Genomic DNA, 18799 nt, shown 5'->3' on the forward strand with positions numbered 1-18799 from the left:
AAATTGCATTTCCAAAATTAATGGTAGGGTGACATATTGGGAGAAATAACATTTCCTTTTCTGTTTCATACCAGCTCAATTCCAAAATAGCACAAAATTGAAAAATAAGGGGTGTCAGAGGACTGTGTCACACATGTTGTGTAAGCAGAGACGGCACCAGACGAGGGCCCAGTGCAGACGGATATGAGATGAAGAGGGACTCAAGGGTGGTCAGCACCTTTCCACATCACTGTCTTCCATTGCTACGTTTAACTAGTACAGATTCAACCATGTAATTGTGTTCTAATTTCTCGGTCGTATTAAATACACTTCTAAAGGAAAATAGCCCAACAATGAAATCCATCCAGTGTGGTCCTTTGCCACATGTCTAGTTGTAATGTAATTACTCACATACCTAAATACTTTAGTTATATTTATTTTATACTCAGAACATGAAATTTAGAAGAAATACTGAGTCAGAATCTGCTGGATGGGGTGGGGATGGGATGCTTTCAGCCTGCCTTTAGCCATCTGCCTCTGTCATCAGTGGAATGAAGAAGAGGCACTTTTAGAGCAATTCATCCCATCCAAAATAAGCCTCTAAAATGCTTTTTAAATGTGAAATATTTTCTCTGTGGAAGTTTCACTGACATCTATTTTTCAGAATAATGCAATTACCTGTGTTGTAGGCCAGAGGGGAATACAGAGGCTCATTGCACAGCCCTAACAGGCCAGGTACAAGCAGTACCACACAAGCTTCCCATAGAAGTGGCCTCTGAGAATGATGCAGATGCCTACATTTCTATTCCTGAGCTTGGTAAAATTATCAGCATTTTTCGGATTTCTTTTTCTTGCCTTTTGATACTTTAAAATTTGCAAAGGGTGCTCGCACTTTGTATGAGCAGAACATGATGGAAACCATTTTCTCAAAGGTCACCTTTGCAACATGTCTAACCATGGATGAGACTAGAGGAGATTTGTATAGCTACTTCAAATCATATTCACTCATTTTAAGAGCAAGTGGGGTCATTATTTATCAGGCCTTTCCTTGTGCATGACATAGGCTGCAGCATTTTCTGTATTCTTAAGTAGGATGAGGATTTTCACATTGACAACTGTGTAAGGTTTTATTCCTTGTTTTCTTTAATCCTTCATGATTTGTTCCACTCTGCAGCCTTTTTCTTTTCCATTCCTCTTTCCCTCTGCTCGTCAAGCAGCAGGATGCTCCCTGTTCCCTCTCCTTTACAAGGATCATTTGCTACCGCAGTGCCTGTGGCTGAGTCTTCATCTTTCTGATCCCTCTCCTCCAGCGACCTCCAGCACTTTCAAACTGCACCTGAAAAAAGTTCTTTCCATCTCTGCTTCTACCTCCCCCCATCACCGACACTTACCTCATTTATAAGTGTGTGAGATGTCCTTATAGAGCACAGAGCACCTACGGAGAGGTGCAGCGTGAATTCTGCACATGACACCAAATGAGACAATTTAACCTTGGATTTTTTTTTTTTAATAATCCTTTTATCTCAAAATAATCATGCTGTTATAAGGTCATTGAAAAATAGTTCAAATAATTAATTACAAAACTATGCAAAGACTGAACTATACATTTACCTTTGTGTACAGATTTTGCTCTTAATATTTAATCATTTGTCCACAATTATAAAAACTTGACTGACAAATCAATTTCTGCATAGCATTAAGGGATTTACTTTCAAACTCAATTTTAGGTGCAGAATCAAACTTTCATTGTCAATAAAGCTGCAGCAGCATGTTAATGAAAACGTACATTAAAGCTGGGTCTGAATGAGCAGCCAAAGAAGATATTAAAATATTCTAGGAGAGCTCCAGTTTCTGATATGAATAGTTATGTTTTCTTTTTACAAGGAATGAGATGTGTTTCAAGTTGATTAATTCTGTATGCCTGACTTTTATTTTTAACTGAAGTGTTTGTTAGTATATGATTGGCTACAATGAGAGCCATAACCTATGCTCATCCTACAACTATCCTATGACTGATCGCACCTGGCAGCGTGTAGATGAAGAGCACCAGGAAGACAATGAGAATAAGCAGAATTATGCCGATTATGATGTACTTCTTGTAATTTCTCCAGATCAGGTGATACAAACACTTGAAGGGATTTACAAACCAAGAGAAGGATGTGTCTGGTCGGCTAAAGGGGAAGAAAGAAAAAGAGAAAAACTTTTGTAAAGGCAGATCCAGCTATTTGCAAAGCTACCCCACTGCAAAATATATATTTGAGTCTAAAAAGGACCTTTAACTCCTGGGAACACACTAAAGAGTTTAGAGGGAACTTCCACGAGTTTCACATACTACTGGGTCACTCTTCTTCCATCCGTTCCCAAGTCCAAGCTCCACACACCACTCAGAATGAAATTGCAGTTCACACTTCATAACTACTCCAATTTAAGGCAAGATATGGGGTTCAAAATTACAGACAAGATCATGACAAATCCTAAAGAAGAAATGCAGCCATCTTGAACTTGAGTACAAAAGCTTTCTAATCGTTGCAAGGAATTTAGCACTGCAAAAGGAGTAATGAGCCACTACAAAAATTTGATTGCTCAGTGATAGTCACAGTGCCATAAGAGCCAGAGCCAGCTCAGGCCTGGCATATGGCCCAAAATGGCATATTTTCAGAAGGAAATTCAAAACAGGCCTTCTGAAAACAGGAGATGAGATGAAGCCTGAAATCTAGGTAGTTTGCCTGGGTACATAAAGAAGAGCCACCTTCTTCTGGTGGAGAATATCTGCACGCCACAATCCTAATTTTATTCCAAACGTTGCCCCATGTCGTATTCTCCTCCATAACCAGGTGTTTCTTTACACTGTATAGCAAAGCTGGCTGCATACAGAGAGGAAAACAATGTTCTCCTTAGGAAAAATGTTGGCATAGTGTCTCCTCTGGCATGCCACCCAGTTTGGGAGGTCACTATGTCTCTGACTTCAACATCCCTACCCCTGCGATGAGCTGAGGCAACATCTGTCAGCTTTGTATGATGGGATGACCTGCAGAGTACAGTGGTGTGGAGCAACATTAACACCTGCAACATTGGGCACAGGTTATCATCTTTCGCATCCGAGCTCACTGTAATTGTGCAGATGGTGCAGCAGTAAAGAGAATGAAATTAAGACTGAGGGTCACAAAAAGCAACGGCCGTGTCTCACTCCAGAAAGCTGTTTAAGGAATTTAAGCAATGTCTTAGTTATCTGGAGAATTCAGGATTCAGCATGTGGAAGTGAATGCCACTGTGACAGAAAGTCTATAAATCTAAAAGGCCAACTGAATATCTTTTAATTAAAGACTGTGTTTTTTACTGGGGTGGAAATGACTCAGAAATAAATCAACAAATAAGCCCTCCAGGTTAAAATGAATTACTAAAAAATGGATACTCTAAAGAATAAAACTTACTGAATCACAGACTTGAGTAACAAAACCATTAGTCTGCATGTTCCAACTGCTTAAGGGCTTTTCATAACCTTTAAACACAGGGAAAAAAAGCCAGACTCTTGCTTGTCTAATTTGCAACATAGGCAATAGAATTTGGTAGCAGTTATAGCAGCGTATTTGTTATAACAGAGTGCATCCAGAAAAGCATCCTGTCTTGATTGGCAGAGATGAAGACATGGATAACCTCATGGTGCTTTGGCCAGCAGGATACTACACTCACTGCACCTTATTTCTCAATTGCATGTTTCTCTTTAGTTCCCAGACATTTAATCTTTGTCCACCTTTGCTTTGGTACATTAAAGAGTCTGTTACCATTTAGTAGCTCCTAGAAGATAATTTTGGTTTTGAAATTATTTTGTTTCTTAACTTAAAAACTTAATTATGCAAAATAATCTGAAAATTTCTCTGCTCCTCTGTGTGAGTCTACATGATTAGCAAAAAAAATGTGAACCTACAGTACTAGCATAGAGATATGGAGGTCCTGACACAAAGCCTCTTGAGATCCAATTGTTCCTGAAGAGAACTCACTTGAAGTGCAGAAACAGTTATCTGTTCTCTCTGAGTTGATTTTGACTGCTCTGCATGTATGAACCACATATTCCATCACTCGGGGGCACTGAGCTGGTACCAGCTTTATGTCTTAATGTCTTCAGCTATGAGTTTATTTTCTTTCCAGTAAGTGAGTGTCCAGCTAAAATAGTATTTACTATCCACATGCTGATATTGCTTTAGTAACCTTAGGATTTATTTTGCCTAACTTTAAAACTTAGATGCCCAGCCTGGTCAGTCATGTGGGCTGTCTGCATGTGTAGAGGAAGGACCTTCTAGAGGACAATCCATCTCTTGCCCCAGCTCCCATCTTAAGATATATGTGTTAGGTAAATGGGATTCCTAATTTTAATTTAGTTGAGGCATACATCTCAATTAAGAGTAGAACTGGGTTGAGGCATGTGTTCACTGTGTATTTTGTCATAAAAACCTAGATGTGGAGCCTCTGTGCAAGATCTGGAGGAAGACTCTGGTTTTGTGGCTTCTGGGTCAAAACACCTCCAGGCTGGCTGTGCAGCAGAAAAGGGGACACCAGGCTAGTGACAACCTTTTGGCCCAACAGCACATTTGCAGATAAAATACCCTTGAGGTGAAAATGCAGGGAGCCCTGGAGCCCCGGAGCCCCAGGCTACCTGGGGTGCATGGGCTGGGCCTGAAAAAATGAGAGGAAAATGAGAGGGTGCCTTTGCACGTCCTGTTGACAACCTTCTGGACATGTAATCTTTCTGTTACACACTGCACTCCCTCTTAAAACTGCCTAGGCTGATTGCTTCCCACCAGATGTATTTCAGAGCTGTCCTAGTCCTCTCTTCTCTTTAAGACACTGCTTTAGTTTCCATTATTGGGAATCTTTCATACAGACATCTGTCAGGCATAGATCATCCTGCCTTTGAGTAAAGGTGTTGGGTGAAATGATTGATTGAAGTCTTTCCAAGGCTAATTTTCAACAAGTCTCTGATACATCTAATTTTCAGGCTACATTTATACCCTTTGTAGGGGTATTGGCAATTCCACCTTTATGCTGTCTTTTCCTTTTTCATTTTATCCCGAGATATATTTCAAACCAACAAAATTAAACAGAATGTGCAATGATTGCCATTATGATTAGCAATTGATTTTTAGAAGCTTTGGTAGCAGGAAATACAACATCAATTTCTCTCTCTCTTTTTTTTTTTTTTTTTTAATCTAGCTCATTACTTTAGTAGAACAAAGTACTTGAGCCAAAATAGATTAGAAGTACATTTTTTCTGAATGCAAAAATCTCAGCTGATAATATTTTTTTAATGTGACAAATACTGAAGGACAAAATGCTCCTCTTCTAGGTCATCTGCCTTTGTCAAACCACTTAAAATGTCCTCATTAAAAAGTCTTATGATGAAAAATAAGCATCTTCATTCTTTGATCATGAAGGACCAAAAAATTAGAGATAGATTTGTTAAAGTTGTGTCATTCCTGTATGACCCGATTTTCATGTTTTATGTGCTTTATCTGAAAGTGATTAATTCCTGCAAAAATAACTAGATGTAAGCATAAGTCAGTTTTCCATGGATATGTAGCAACTAAGACACCTTTAAATGTGTACAGGTAATTCTTAGAATCATAGAATCACAGAAACACAGAATCATTTAGGTTGGAAGAGACACTTAAGATCATTGAGTCCAACCGTAAACCTAACACTACCAAGTCCACCACTAAACCATGTCCCTAAGAGCCACATCTACAAGCCTTTTAAATACCTGAAGGGATGGTGACTGAACCACTTCCCTGGGCAGCCTGTTCCAATGCTTGACAACCCTTTCACTGAAGAAATTTTTCCTAATACCCAAAATTCTTGTTTCTTAATACTAAGACTCTGTCTCCTAATGGTCATATTAAAAAAACAACTAGACAGAGGAAATATTTCATACAGTCATTTTAAAGCACTTAAACATTAATGGCTTATAATTATCCTCTTAATATAATAAATATCATCCATCTATGCATAAGTTATGATGGTTTAAGAGGTTATCACGTGCCAGGTCAGCTATGGAATGAGCCCACATATGAACTATAGTTGAGGACAAATGGGCAGATTTATTTTGGCTCCCAGAGGAAGGCATTTCTGCTAGCCTGGAAGGTGCTGCCAGCTATGAGTGCCAGCTGCCTCCCCTGTCATGAGGGAACCCACTGATGCACAAGTTGCCAAACGGCTTGCTCAAAGTTACAGCAGGAAAAAGGAGAAAAGCCAGGAGAGGAGCAAGGAGACCTGCTCTTCCCCGTCTCCTGCTGAACACCCCTGCCCCAGCTTGTTTAATGAGTGTGCTCCTACTCACTTGGGTTTTTCCAAGGGCTCAGGCTCCTTTCGAGCTTTGCCTACTGGATTCTTCTCAGCTTCTTCTGCTGTGACTAAGTGAAACTCAGCTTCCACTTTGCCCTGGATCAGAGAGATGATATGTAAGCATCCAGTCCTGGGTTATTATAATTAAATCACAGCAGGATTCAGCTTGTGGAGAAATTACGAAATGAGCTGAGGGTGAAGGAATTTGATTAAAGAAAATAAGAGGAAGTCTTTGCAGATGAAGAGAAAGCACAAAGCAAAACCCAAGCACCAAATTCCTGACTTATGCTCAAGGGCCATGAGGAAAGACAGGTAGTATGTTTTCTTCCAGACTCATAAATACCTTTTCTGTAACTAACCACTAATCCCAGAACTGGGCTGCACGGATGCCCAGGTTGGGGTCCAAGATCCCGAAGTGATCTGTGCAGAGTTAACTATTGGGATTTACTTCATGCCTAGATACATGCACTCCACCTAAGAAATAGAGGAGCAGAGCTGTCTTTCATTTACACTGAGGATCCCTGTACTGCTGTAACAGTACAAAGAAGCCTTAAAGACAGGGAAAATGGAGAAGTTGTGTTAAACACTGAGAATTTCAGTGTAGCTCCAGATTATACACAGAAAGCACTACAACATTATGAAGAGAGGCTGCAGCAGAAAACTCTGAGATAAATAGCTAGGTACACACTGAGTAAGATTTACACCCTGCTGCAAGCTTTGTTACGCTAGAGGCTTCAGGTAAATGAAAACTTGTGGGACAGTATGTATGTTCTTCTTAGGATGATACTTCTAACATAACAAGTCTTGTAGAGTTTGGAGGAAGCTGTCATTATCCTTCGCATTCCTTTATACCGATTGTATCCTGCCACTAAACCAAAAAAATATTGGCTTAGTGAGCACACTTCAATAGGAAGAGAGAACTGTGCTCTTTCTACTTGAGACGTGTCACTAGCAAGGACAATAATGGTAGACTCCAAAATCAGTTCCTTCACCCTGGTTGAAGTGAGAAATAAATAGAAGAGAAATAAATAGAAAAGAAATAAATAAGCAGGTGAGATTCCTCCCAGGATTTCCTCAGCTGACATAAAGTTGGCTGGAAACACCTGATTTTCCACTCTACCCATCTGGTGTGCTGGGAGACAAACAGCGGAAGAAAGCAGCAAAGAAAAAGTACAAAGTGCTCTGGTTGCCTGGGATTATCTGAACCAAATCTATGGCGGACCACTGAAGCATTTGGAGGAGTCCTATGCATTGCCAGTGGTGGTGGTGGTTCTTCAGATGCCACATGCAAAATTAGCATCTGTCTGTCTCAGGAACTCAGCAGAGCATATCAGCCCCAGAGAAACGCTGTTCATCTGTCATGAGCTGCCTACCGTGAGCTCCCCAGCTTTGACAAAAGGCCACCAGCCTCTGACTCGCTTCTGCTGAAATATGGAGATCTTTTTTTCATCACTTGCTGCCACAACCGTGCCTAGGTCACAGCTCTTGGCTGTCTTTGCTGCTCGAGGGAACCCATTCAGGTTCAGTTCAAGAGTTCCTGGAGGGAGAAGTAAAGTGACAACACTCAGAGACCGGACAGATATGAACACGCTCAAACAGCAACTTCCAGGTAAGATACATGGAGCAATGCAGCAGCTTGGGCCCAAGCTTCGTAGCCAGGGATCTCTCTGCACCACAAGCCAGTCATTTGTATTGCCCAGACATCGTCTCATCTGAGTTCCTAATTATTGCCTCTCCAAGAAATGTGTAAGTTTGCAATGTGGTAGTTCAGAGAAAAACAAGCAAAAGTTGGATCTCAAACACCTCTTTGTACATACCACTATAAAATACAGGTCTGGCAAGTCCTCAGGTGAAGTTCAGACAGATCCATTGCATACTTACCCAAGAAATCATCTGAAGAGAGTCTTTCGAAGTCCCACACCTGCAGCACCAGTTCAGCAGGTATTTTGCGCTCTGTTTTTTCCAAGGAAAATATGTTTTCTCTTTTACTAACCACCATTTGTTTCTCTGCTGGGAGATAGCAGAACGGGAACACAAAGCGCCAGTTGAAGTTGCCCTCTCCTGTCAAGGAGTTGTAATGTACGTCTGTCTCCTGCTTGTCCTCTTCCAGGCCCTTTATCCACCTATGGCAAGAACATAGTGCAATACACTGCTGTCACGGGGGGAGCTGGAGTTGTGGTTGTCGTTATTCAGTTACAGGCATGATAACGTACTAATTCCTCCCTAACCAGTACTAGGTAACACACCGTTCAGGACTGCGACACACAGTGACAGCCCTGGCTTGGGGATCTCAGCTACCTCCGAGCCATGGCAGAGGCTGCAGCAGTGGCCAGTGATGATCAAAATTTGAGAGTGAGAACGTGATTTTTATTTAGATCAGACCCCAAAATACCAGTTGGCCATTTACTATTGGCCAAGACGTCTGTCTTGTTTGGGACAGGCAAAGACAGCATCATTCCTTTATCCACTACTAACCGCCCTGTATTCATGTTGTGCCACACTCATAAACTCTGTGTCAATGTCCCAAGACTGATTTAAGTGCTCAGTATTAGAGTCTAAACCCTTTGCAGTTGCAGTTTGGGAATATAAATATGCCATAAATAAATTAACCTGTCTCCTTGTTTTTTTCTGGTGAGTTCCTCTTGGTTTCTGCTACAGTGTGCACAACATCTGATGTGCAATGCTATGTTACAAAAGGACAACACTTTCCTAAATATAATCTTCTTTTCTGAAGAGCTCCATCAAGGTAATGATCCACCTAGATATGTTTTAGTTCTGAAGATGATTTATCACAGCTTGAGTAAAGATTAGCATTTTTGCGCTGCATCCAGAGTGGCTCTTCCCCTGCAAGCCCCATTATTTCAAAAAGGAATTGGGAAAATCAGTAGCAATCCCAAGCACGGCACTATCCCCAGCGCAAATCCATGCCTGGTGACAGATTCAGTGCCACACACAGTGTGTGAACATAATGAGATTTGTGTCTTCATCATTAAGGCACAGAAGCAAAAAGTTATCCACTCCTGGCTTTCCCTGTCAGACCGCTCTGGCATTGATAGTGATGTCCTCATGATATCACACAGCTTAGCACAAAGGCTGGCTCCCTATTTATTTCCTCAATTTTGTGCTCTCAGAGCTACTCTGCTACTGCTCTGAGCACGTTAGTTTACTGCTAAGTTGGTTATATCTCTGTGAACACCAGTGATTTCAGAGTAGCTCCTCTCAGGGAACTGCAAGGGAGGTTTGCTCAGCCAGTGTGGGCAATAACCACGCTTGCAGCACGCTGGGGGCCATAGGGTTGTATTAGTGCGTGCTTCACCAGGGCTAATATCACCTGCTCCAAACGAGGGGTACCACTCCTGGTGCCCCACACAGCTTGGTCAGAGCCAATGCAAATTTCCCTGGTAAAATGCATGTAGATATACCCTACACAGGAGTAAGAGCTGCTACCAGACTGCCCTGTCCTTATGCTTACTTTGGATTTCTTATTATGTTCATGTGATTTTCAGAACCTGCAAAGTGGAAAACATCCTCCCTTCTCTGCTCCATCGGTCCCAGTGTTCCCTCCTCCAGCTCTTCGCATTTGGTCACTGGCAATACTGCAACAGCTTTTTAGGGAAATTCACTTTTCCATATGCCTAGTGCTCTACAAATTCAGATCTTTCCAGGACTTCACAATGACACAATTCATACTGGCATATTAATCTCACTCTCTAGTGGTGGAAACACGGCAAGAAATCTAAGACCGGTCTTGCACCTGAGATTTACAATACCTCCTACAACCACTTATGCCATAATTTTCCCCCACCCCCCTCTGGTACTTGTATTCAAATCCTGCTCAGAAGCAGCAAGCGCAAAGCAGTACTGCAAAACAGGCAAGTAATTTTAGAAGTAACCTTCTATAATCTCAGGAAAGAGCTGGTTTGTGTGTGAAGCTCCCCTTTCACTCTCTTTTCATTTTATTTATGTGATAGGGCTTACTGATTATACCAGTAACATCTGTGAAGCTGTCACAGATGTTTTGGCTGCAGCAGGAATGAGGTGGAGAGCAGAAAGTGCCCACGTGATGTTCTCCTCAGCACAGTCATGGTCATTCACCCACACATGCTTCCCACATGAGGTTAGAGAATATTTCCAATAGAAATAGCCTGGCAAACATATGCTTCTTGCTTCTGTTGTGGTCATAGTTACCTTTTCTCTGATTATATCAAACCTCTCTGCATCTGTGTAAACTCTTACAGTTCAAGTTCTGTAAGTGTTTGATCTCTGTTAGCTAAACTGTGGGCTTGGTTCTCTTCTTGCGCCATCTCTGCCTGACTGGGAAGTAACGACTGGTGCCATTTTACAATTACTTGATTTTAAGAGGGAAAAAAAAAAAGAAGCAGTATCCAATATAGATGAGTAATATGGGCAGGCATTTAGAGCAAAGTGCCAAGGTCACAGAAATAGCTTATCAGATATTCTTACAACACAATTTTTTCATCTGATTTTGAATGAAATACTACAGGTTCTTTTGAAGACAAGTCCTGAAGAACTTACCCTTTTACATAGATATCACTTGATTTTTGCCCCGTAAAGATATTTTCATCTTCTAGAATTACATCCTCGGTATTCCAGATTATGACCCTCAGTTCATAGCTGAAAAAGAAAGGAAAGCAGGCCTGTGTATACTCAAGCTCTGGTCAGACACTAATGTATACCTCTATCAAATCATGCTTTTATAATGTGAGAAATGCTGTGTTTGTGCAAAACTCTTAAAATATCACCAGCCTCAGGCCTCTTCTGTTTACAAAAGTCTAGTGATAGAGTGGGGATGGTGGCTCCTCTCAGCCCTTGGAGCATGCTGGACAACAGCGGGGTCACAGTCAGCTTTGGAGGGATGGAAAATTCCTTGCTTTTATGGGCCTGTTCCTTTTCAACTCTTTTCACAAAAATGCTGCAGTGAAACAAGGCAAAGTTGATCTGAACAACATCATCAGAGCAGTCTCCAAAAGAGTGAGCAGCTTGCTAATAAAAAACAGAGCTCCCTGGGAGGTGCTTTTCGGAAGAAATGCCCCAAAACTTTGTATTTGGTACAATCCAGTGCATTAAAAGGAAAGAGAAGCACTGTTTAGGGATATTTTCATTTAAGCAACTGCAATCAGCTGTAGAAGCAACAGTAAAAGGAATTAAAACTTTCCTATCCTTTCCACTCCCTATAGGAAGACATTTATGGTGACCATCCAAAGCTCTAGAAGCTTGAACTGAAATACAGGTCTTGCAGGTGACATAAAAAATTGATACTAAAAAATTTAGGTAGTCATTGTATGACTGCAAAATAAAAAAAAAAAAAAAAAAAAAAACCAAACCAACCAAACAAACAAAAAACGTGTCTGAGAACACCGACATATCATTTTTCAGATATGACATGTGGTATCTTGGAAATAGCCTCAATCTCAGGTGTGAAACAGTTTGCCCCAGAAGTTACCAGATACCCTACATCATGGAGCTCTGAAGGAGATGTCAACCATGAAAACCAAGCCTCTGCACTAGCCAAAGAAACTTTCATCTGCAGTGCTCCGTCAGCTCCTTGTTCAGTCGAAGATCGTCAATAAGAAATGTTTCACAAAGCGTCTGAAGTCTTATGGAGCCTGGAGTCTGTTTTGCTGCAGCAAACATGCATTTCTCAGCAAAATGTGTAACTCATGTTTGCATGTCTACTTTCTTTCTCATAATTAATGGTTTGACAATATTTTTCCCTGCTTTTGTAGGCTACAAAAACAGCAGCAACATTTTGGTTTTGTGGGCATGATTAGTTTTAAATCTTTTTGTATTGGAAAGTGCTTGTTGTTAAGGTCCTTTATAGAAAGGTCTGGTCTGAAGAAAGTAATTGTTACACAGGCTCTTATTTTTGTCAGATCTTGGCTTTTGTAAAAGGAAAGGAAAAGAAACAAGTTTTTATTACATTGTTTCTTGTTGAAACATAAATAATACAAGAATAGCACCTGATGCTGCTTCAGACATAAAATTCTCAGGAAAGGCCTTGCTAAAATATTGGAATAAAGTGAATACAGGATGGGCTGAGAACTCTGTTGCTCATTTTTGTGTTTCATTTACAAACATTCAATTAGCTTGAAGAACTATGTGTAGTGTTGCATATAAAGCAGCATAAGCATCTGTGTGAAATTTGAGAGAAGGTTATTCCCAACGTATCTCTTCTTTCTTTTGCTGCTTTATGTGTTTCTTGATCTTATCTTTGAACGAAGTGCTGGAAATCTAATAGGTGTAATACCATTGCATCAGACTGAAGATCTCAACCAGGGTCAAGTAAGTTATCTAGCTGAAAGACGTAGTGAAATCAGAATTACTTCTTTCAGCTCAACAAGTGGACGATAACATCAGAATTATTAAGGGACTCTTGCCTCTAGCCACCTGCAATCTCTATATGAAAAAGGTGTATCTTTCTAAAAGAGGTGTGTGATAGCCCTTAATGAAAAAATCACCAACAGTTCTTTGAGTTGTTTGATGGAGGAGACCAAACTAGATGCTCTCTTTTGACTTGAAGTCATGTGAACCTAAGAAATCTTTTCTCAGGATCACAGAAGGCTGTTTGTGATATTTCTTTTTATAGTTCTTTCCAGACACTTAAGAAAGACTCAGTCTTTAAAGATTTATACCACTGTGCTGGGAGGAAAGCATAGAGTATTACCCTTTGGGTTTTCTTGGTGAAATGTCCACTGGGGGTCCTGGCAGAGGCATATCTTTAGGAAACATGTCAACCCACATCTGTACACGACCCTTGAAAACAAAGAGATAAACATCTCTGTAACCCTATTTTAGAGAGACTTTAAAAGGCTTTAAATGTAGTTCTGACATCCAAACCCACCGCTTCCTCTGTAAGCACCAACCAGCTCACTATCCTGTAAGTATGATTTCATCTATAAACTTACTATACAATATATTTTTTTCATACAAATATTCTATCAGTCTCTCAGGAATTTTTGGTGAAGTTGGAACTGAGCTCGAACATTTGCAACTTCAAGGTAAAATCCATATAAAAATAGGATGTGATGAAAGGAAAAAAAAGAACCAAACCCAAATACAAGCAGAGTTTGTGTTAACTTAATAAACTAAAGCATTTAAAAGAATGAAAATATGCAGTCACACCTTGTGTGATTACTGTGCATTTAGGTAACTGGCTGTATACATATATGTGTGACAATTTCCAGGTTGATGCTGTACAAAATCTCATATATGGTACAACACTGGGATGCTGTCTCTGTAAGTCTGCAGGTACAAATAGAAACGACAGTAACTGGAGGAAAGGAAAACTGCTCCTGGGTCTGCCATCACCACCATCTCTGAGCTGCTCTACCTGTTCCATTCCTGGCTTATCCTTATGGTAGAGAGGCCGAGTCTCAATGTGCTCTGGGACCAGTTTGTTTCCAGCTCCAGGGATTTCTTCCCAAGCATGTAAAACCTTCAAGGAGAGATGCTCATACGATTCAACTGGCTCCTCTATAGGAAAGAATAAAACAAAAAGAACAAAGAGAGCTTAATTATAATGTTGAACCACTTGGTAATATGTTCCATTAATTATTAAAGATGGTCATTAAAAAATCTGCTTGAGTTAACAGGAAGGTTTTATGTATCCCAGCTAAGTAAAGAAGGGTCTTGAAGATGCATTTAGTTCTCGTAAATTAGGGTACCCGCCAGGGTAACTAGAAGATTAGCACTTAGGCAGTAGTTCATAAAACACGGTGAACCATTTCACTATTACAACAGCAGCTTCTAACAGGAAGGTGGAAGAAACCTGTGAACTACTCTTTTTACAGAAAATTGCAAATGTGAGGCTTTTTTATGGTTCATGAAAGACAAGGAGACTTGGATTTTGATGGAGCTGATGGTAAATAGGCACTAGGAGTTGTATCGACACCTCATTTTGCCTTGTGATGGCAACAGCAAACACTCCCCTGGAGAACTGAATCACACCTCAAAGGAAGAGGGTTGCAGGCCATGGGAAATAATATGTCACCTCCTGACCAGCTCAGCTTGGCCACTGGAGGAAGGGAGATGCCAGAGAATGGCACCTCAAGGAAGGATATTGAAGGTAGGGTGAGTATTGGAAAGCAGAGAAAGCCTTTTGAGCTCTTGAGATTCTCTTTCCTCCCTTTTTGTGTGGGCTCCACACAAAAGGAACCCAGGCTTTTGAAGAGGGATGTCTCCTAGATTAGGACAGGAGTACCCAAGTGAGAAGAAAGTTAAGACTTCGTTCTGTCAGCAGTTACCGCTTTTCCTGCAGTGTTGCTATCTCTGAGTTGCTGGTAGGAGACAAAAGGTTTGTTTTGGATTTAAACAGTAGGTATTAAACCCTTCCTAATGACTCAGAGAGGGAGGAAGGATGACCCCGTGGTTATGAGTCCTAGCTCCCTCTTGTGCACTGACGTGTTTCAGATGTGCTGTGTTTCATCTAATTTTAGCCAGCTAAAAACAAGGTCTTTAGCCTGAGCACTCAAGCAGCCTCAATAGCAAGGACAGATTGTCCCATGATAACACATAGTCACCCTCTGAAGATGCTTACTTCTTCCCATTGGCTGCAGGTAGTCCTAGACTACCTGGGAGTAGTGGTCAGGCAGTTGGACTAGATGATTGTTGTAGGTCCCTTCCAACTGAACTATTCTATTCTATTCTATTCTATTCTATTCTATTCTATTCTATTCTATTCAGTTTCTGTGCTCCTAGAGCAAAGTTAAATTATTCTTTCCCTTGCAATTTAAAGCTGGATGTAAGGCCCACAAATGTAATTTTCTCCACCTGTGAAGTGGAAATGGTACTGCTCCCCCTTTTTGGTACTCCTGTGTAGCTCAAATCTGTGGTCTTTGCTAGTTTTATAGACCCGAATGATGACCAGCACAGGAACCCAGCAGGAAATAAGGACCCAGATGTACTTGTCAGAACAGCAGTCTGGATAAGGATCATGCAGAAGACTGTATGCTGTAAACTATTTCTTTATAACTTGTTGAAAAGCTTGTGTACATAAGTACTTTGTATTTTGCCATCTGGTTCTGTATTTCCTTGCTTTTGATTTCCATCATCTTGTCTGATGTTGGTTTGTCTGAAGCTCATTTTAGTGAACCAGAATTTTGATCGAGAGATCCTGTTGCTGGCAGGCTCACTCAGTCATCTGCTGGTGAAGAAAACAAACAGCAATATTGGAGTCATAAATCTCTCTCAGGCCAAGAAACCAGAAATGGATCAACACTTCTCCCTTCATCAGTGCTACCTGAGCAGCCTTCCAGTTGAGGTGTGAGCTATATTTTGTAGCTGCCAAGGGGAATTTGCTCAAAGATGAATAAACACAGATAAGGGATTAGAGGTTTCCCTACGCTGCCATAGCGTCCACTACTGTCTCCAAGACCAGCTCCTTTTGTTCCCCCTTGAAAGCCTCCATCCTCACATTTCTTTTCCTTACCCTAAGTATAAAACTGAATCATAGAATGGTTTGGGTTGGAAGTGACCTTCAAAGATCATCTCATCCAACCCCCCTGCCATGGGTAGGGACATCTTTCACTGATAGCTCTGTCCCACTTCACTCCTATGTGATACGGACACTCAACTTCCTCGTAGCTTTGCCCTCTTTTTAATCTGGAAGCTCTGAAAGTAGGTTCTATCCTGCCCTCTGGATTCATGGACCCCACAGGTACCTGCATTTACACAGTGCTGTGTTAGTGCTTCAGAAGAGCAGTCAGAGTGGTAATAATCAAGAGGACAAAAAAATGCAACAGAGAGGAAAACCAAATAGGTAAGGTAGGACTGGCAGGTAAGTGGCCTGGAACTTAACTGTGGTCAAACAGAGGACTTGTCTGAGTGTGAGTTACTTCACATCTGTATTTCCCTTCCCCCTTCTTCTCAGTTCTTGGGTCTGTCTACACTAGTGTTTTAGTTTAGACAGGGAATGAATTTTTGAAAAGACTCTCCCTGAGTTCCCATGCTTTGATTTGCTGTGTGGAAGGATCTCAGAGCATGCAAATTGGACTCCTTTCAGAAGAAACTAAGCCAGAAAACATGTTCCAAGAGGGTCCCCTGCACTCCAACCAATCCTGGGCATCCCATCCTTGGGATCAGGCAGGAGCTAGTCCAAAGTATCCCCAGCACCTACCATGGGGATGTCAGGTCATCAGCAATACCTGTCTCACCCTACAGATTCTCTGCAATTAAGCTACAGCAATAGCTAATATAGACACAGCATTCATCGCCACAGCTATATGAGTATTTCAAAGCAGAGACAGGTTCCAGTAATCTGACTTTAGAGTGCATAGCACAACAGGGCCCCAGATACAGCTTGGGCAGGATCTTGGTACTGCTACAATGCAGTTATAGAATGATGAACTACTTCCTTACCGTTCTCATCTTCTGTGAAGACTGTTTGTCCCTTAAAGACTTTTGTTCCTACTTGTATCTCCCCTGGCCGCATGAAGGGTCCACTTATCCTATAGTCCTTACACAGCTTAGTGAGGATCTCGCTTGGTTTGGTTGCATCTCGCCATGCATTGTACCCTTCTCTGCAAGGAGGGAATAGAGACTGAAGAGAAATGGGTGAGGTTTTCCTTCAGCAAAGTGCACTGGCAAATCAGGACTCCCCATGCAGAGATTTGCTTCGTGGTCAGTGGCCCTGACATCTGCTCAGCCAAACTTTTCCTTTGACTTGTCCAGCACTACTTCTTACTTGAGACACCCACTCTGTCTGCTCAGGTCCTATGGCCAACCACTCTTTTCTCTTAAAACACAGGAGAAGTTGAGATAGTCTTACCCACAGCTTAGATAAAGTAGCCCAGGCATTGGCATGCTCCCCAAGAGGAAAAGGACCAAAGCTCGTTCCCCATTCTACCTAAAGGATTCAAGTCTACATGTTCTACATGTTGGGGTTTGGTCTGTGCTCCTGGATTGCATTGTCACGTTGTCCACTTTTTACTTATAGATAAAATAGAGGAACAATCACAGGAGAAGAACCCCAAACCCACATCTCCCAGGTCAGTGCTCCACCCCAGGGCAATGGAGTTATTTTAGTCTGACTTTCTCTGCATTAATTAATCTTTGCGCACAACGTCCTTGAGAGCACAGCTATATGACAGGGACCAGGAGCTCAGCACCGCCGCCCTGTGACTCATCTCTGTTACAGAGGCCATGCCAGCAGCCCCGCTCTGCTCCCATTCCCCCCAGTGCCACACCAGTCCCAACAGCCTTGCTGCAATCACTCCAGTTGCAGCTGAATAATGGAGAGCAGAGTAGAGCCCTGTCATAATTTCTCTGACAGATTTTTTTCCATTCGCCCTTTATGCCTGTCCAAAGGCAGCTTATCCAGCAGGTATGTTATACATAGGCTGTTTACTATCTAAAATACTTGGTGAACAAACAGTGTTGTTAATTTTAAGATATCCACTTCCTACTGAGGCGGCAGCTACCCAAAGCCACTGCTAAGCACTTTGATGAATGTTAATTAAAATATCTCCTGTGACACTTTCGTGCCAGAGAAAGCATAATATTTAGCCACATCTGGAATTTCACCTTCAAGTCAAATCATTCACTGTGTGCTCTGTTGCTGTCTGAAGATGTACTTACATTTCATATTGACTTTGTAACCCACAGGTAGCTCGATGCCTGCTGTAGAAACGATTTTCCAAATCAATTTTAGTCTCTCCAATGAGATCATCTGTTCCCACGAAGTCATGGTCGTAGATCAGGACTGTGAGCAAGGAATCCTTGGGGAATGTAGCTTGGATTTCAAATGATCTACAGCAAAAATTGATTGTGCAGTCAAATCAGTTTTGAAGCCTAAAAGACTAAGTTAATGAATGCTGTGCAAACAATGTGTGGACGGTCTCTCTTCTAATAAGCAGTGGGGTTTTTTTTGTACTGTTTTTTGTTTCAATGAAATATCTGAACATATTGGAAACACACAGTGCAAAAGCATTTTCTTTCTCCTGCTTCCCTGCCACCCCCTGTACAGTTTTAAGATTGCTCCTGTCCACAGTAGACAGAGCAATGGGACAGAGCAATGGGTCAGCTGCAGTGATTTATCCTGAATCCAATAGAGGTGGAAGTATGGAAATTACAAGGCTAACAAAGTTCTATGTAAGAGTTCTGACATGCTTTTCAGAACCCTTAAAAGGGACATCTGAGTCTTTTCTGTTTTCTTTCAAAAGCTCCAGGTTAAATATTGATATAGGAATCTGGGGGCACCCAACAAAATGATCAGGCAAAAGCTTTAAACAAGTCTCAAAAAAGCAAAGATCAGAATTCCCTTTTCACTCAGTGTATTTTTCAGAGACAGGAATCATTGTCGTTGAGATATTTAGGGGAGCTGAAAATAGAAAAGTGATTTTAAAAGGGATTTGACAAATTAGTGGAAAACAGGACATCCTCATCAGCACAACACTGGCTCCAGATTTCTCCAAAGCACAGGTAAAACTGAGCTTTGTCTCCTGAAGGACGAGTTTTGTCCTTTTTC

General features: G+C 41.3%; 1 protein-coding gene across 1 annotated transcript in view; it reads right to left on the reverse strand.

Annotated features, from left to right (window-relative positions):
• Positions 1-1525: 1525 nt before the first annotated feature.
• FER1L6 (fer-1 like family member 6) overlaps positions 1526-18799 on the reverse strand; it is a 103335-nt gene continuing 86061 nt past the window's right edge. The window contains exons 34-42 of the mRNA XM_009471068.2: positions 17911-18081; positions 16693-16853; positions 13667-13809; positions 13001-13089; positions 10852-10950; positions 8197-8438; positions 7689-7852; positions 6311-6411; positions 1526-2150 (exon numbers count right to left, since the gene is read on the reverse strand). Coding sequence (XP_009469343.2) covers positions 1970-2150; positions 6311-6411; positions 7689-7852; positions 8197-8438; positions 10852-10950; positions 13001-13089; positions 13667-13809; positions 16693-16853; positions 17911-18081 — 1351 coding nt within the window. The 3' untranslated portion in view covers positions 1526-1969. The remainder of the gene's footprint in view (positions 2151-6310; positions 6412-7688; positions 7853-8196; positions 8439-10851; positions 10951-13000; positions 13090-13666; positions 13810-16692; positions 16854-17910; positions 18082-18799) is intronic.

This window comes from Nipponia nippon, unplaced genomic scaffold, assembly GCF_047370975.1.
Source record: "Nipponia nippon isolate SJK-2023a ecotype South Korea unplaced genomic scaffold, ASM4737097v1 scaffold_1, whole genome shotgun sequence".
NCBI lineage: Eukaryota > Metazoa > Chordata > Aves > Pelecaniformes > Threskiornithidae > Nipponia > Nipponia nippon.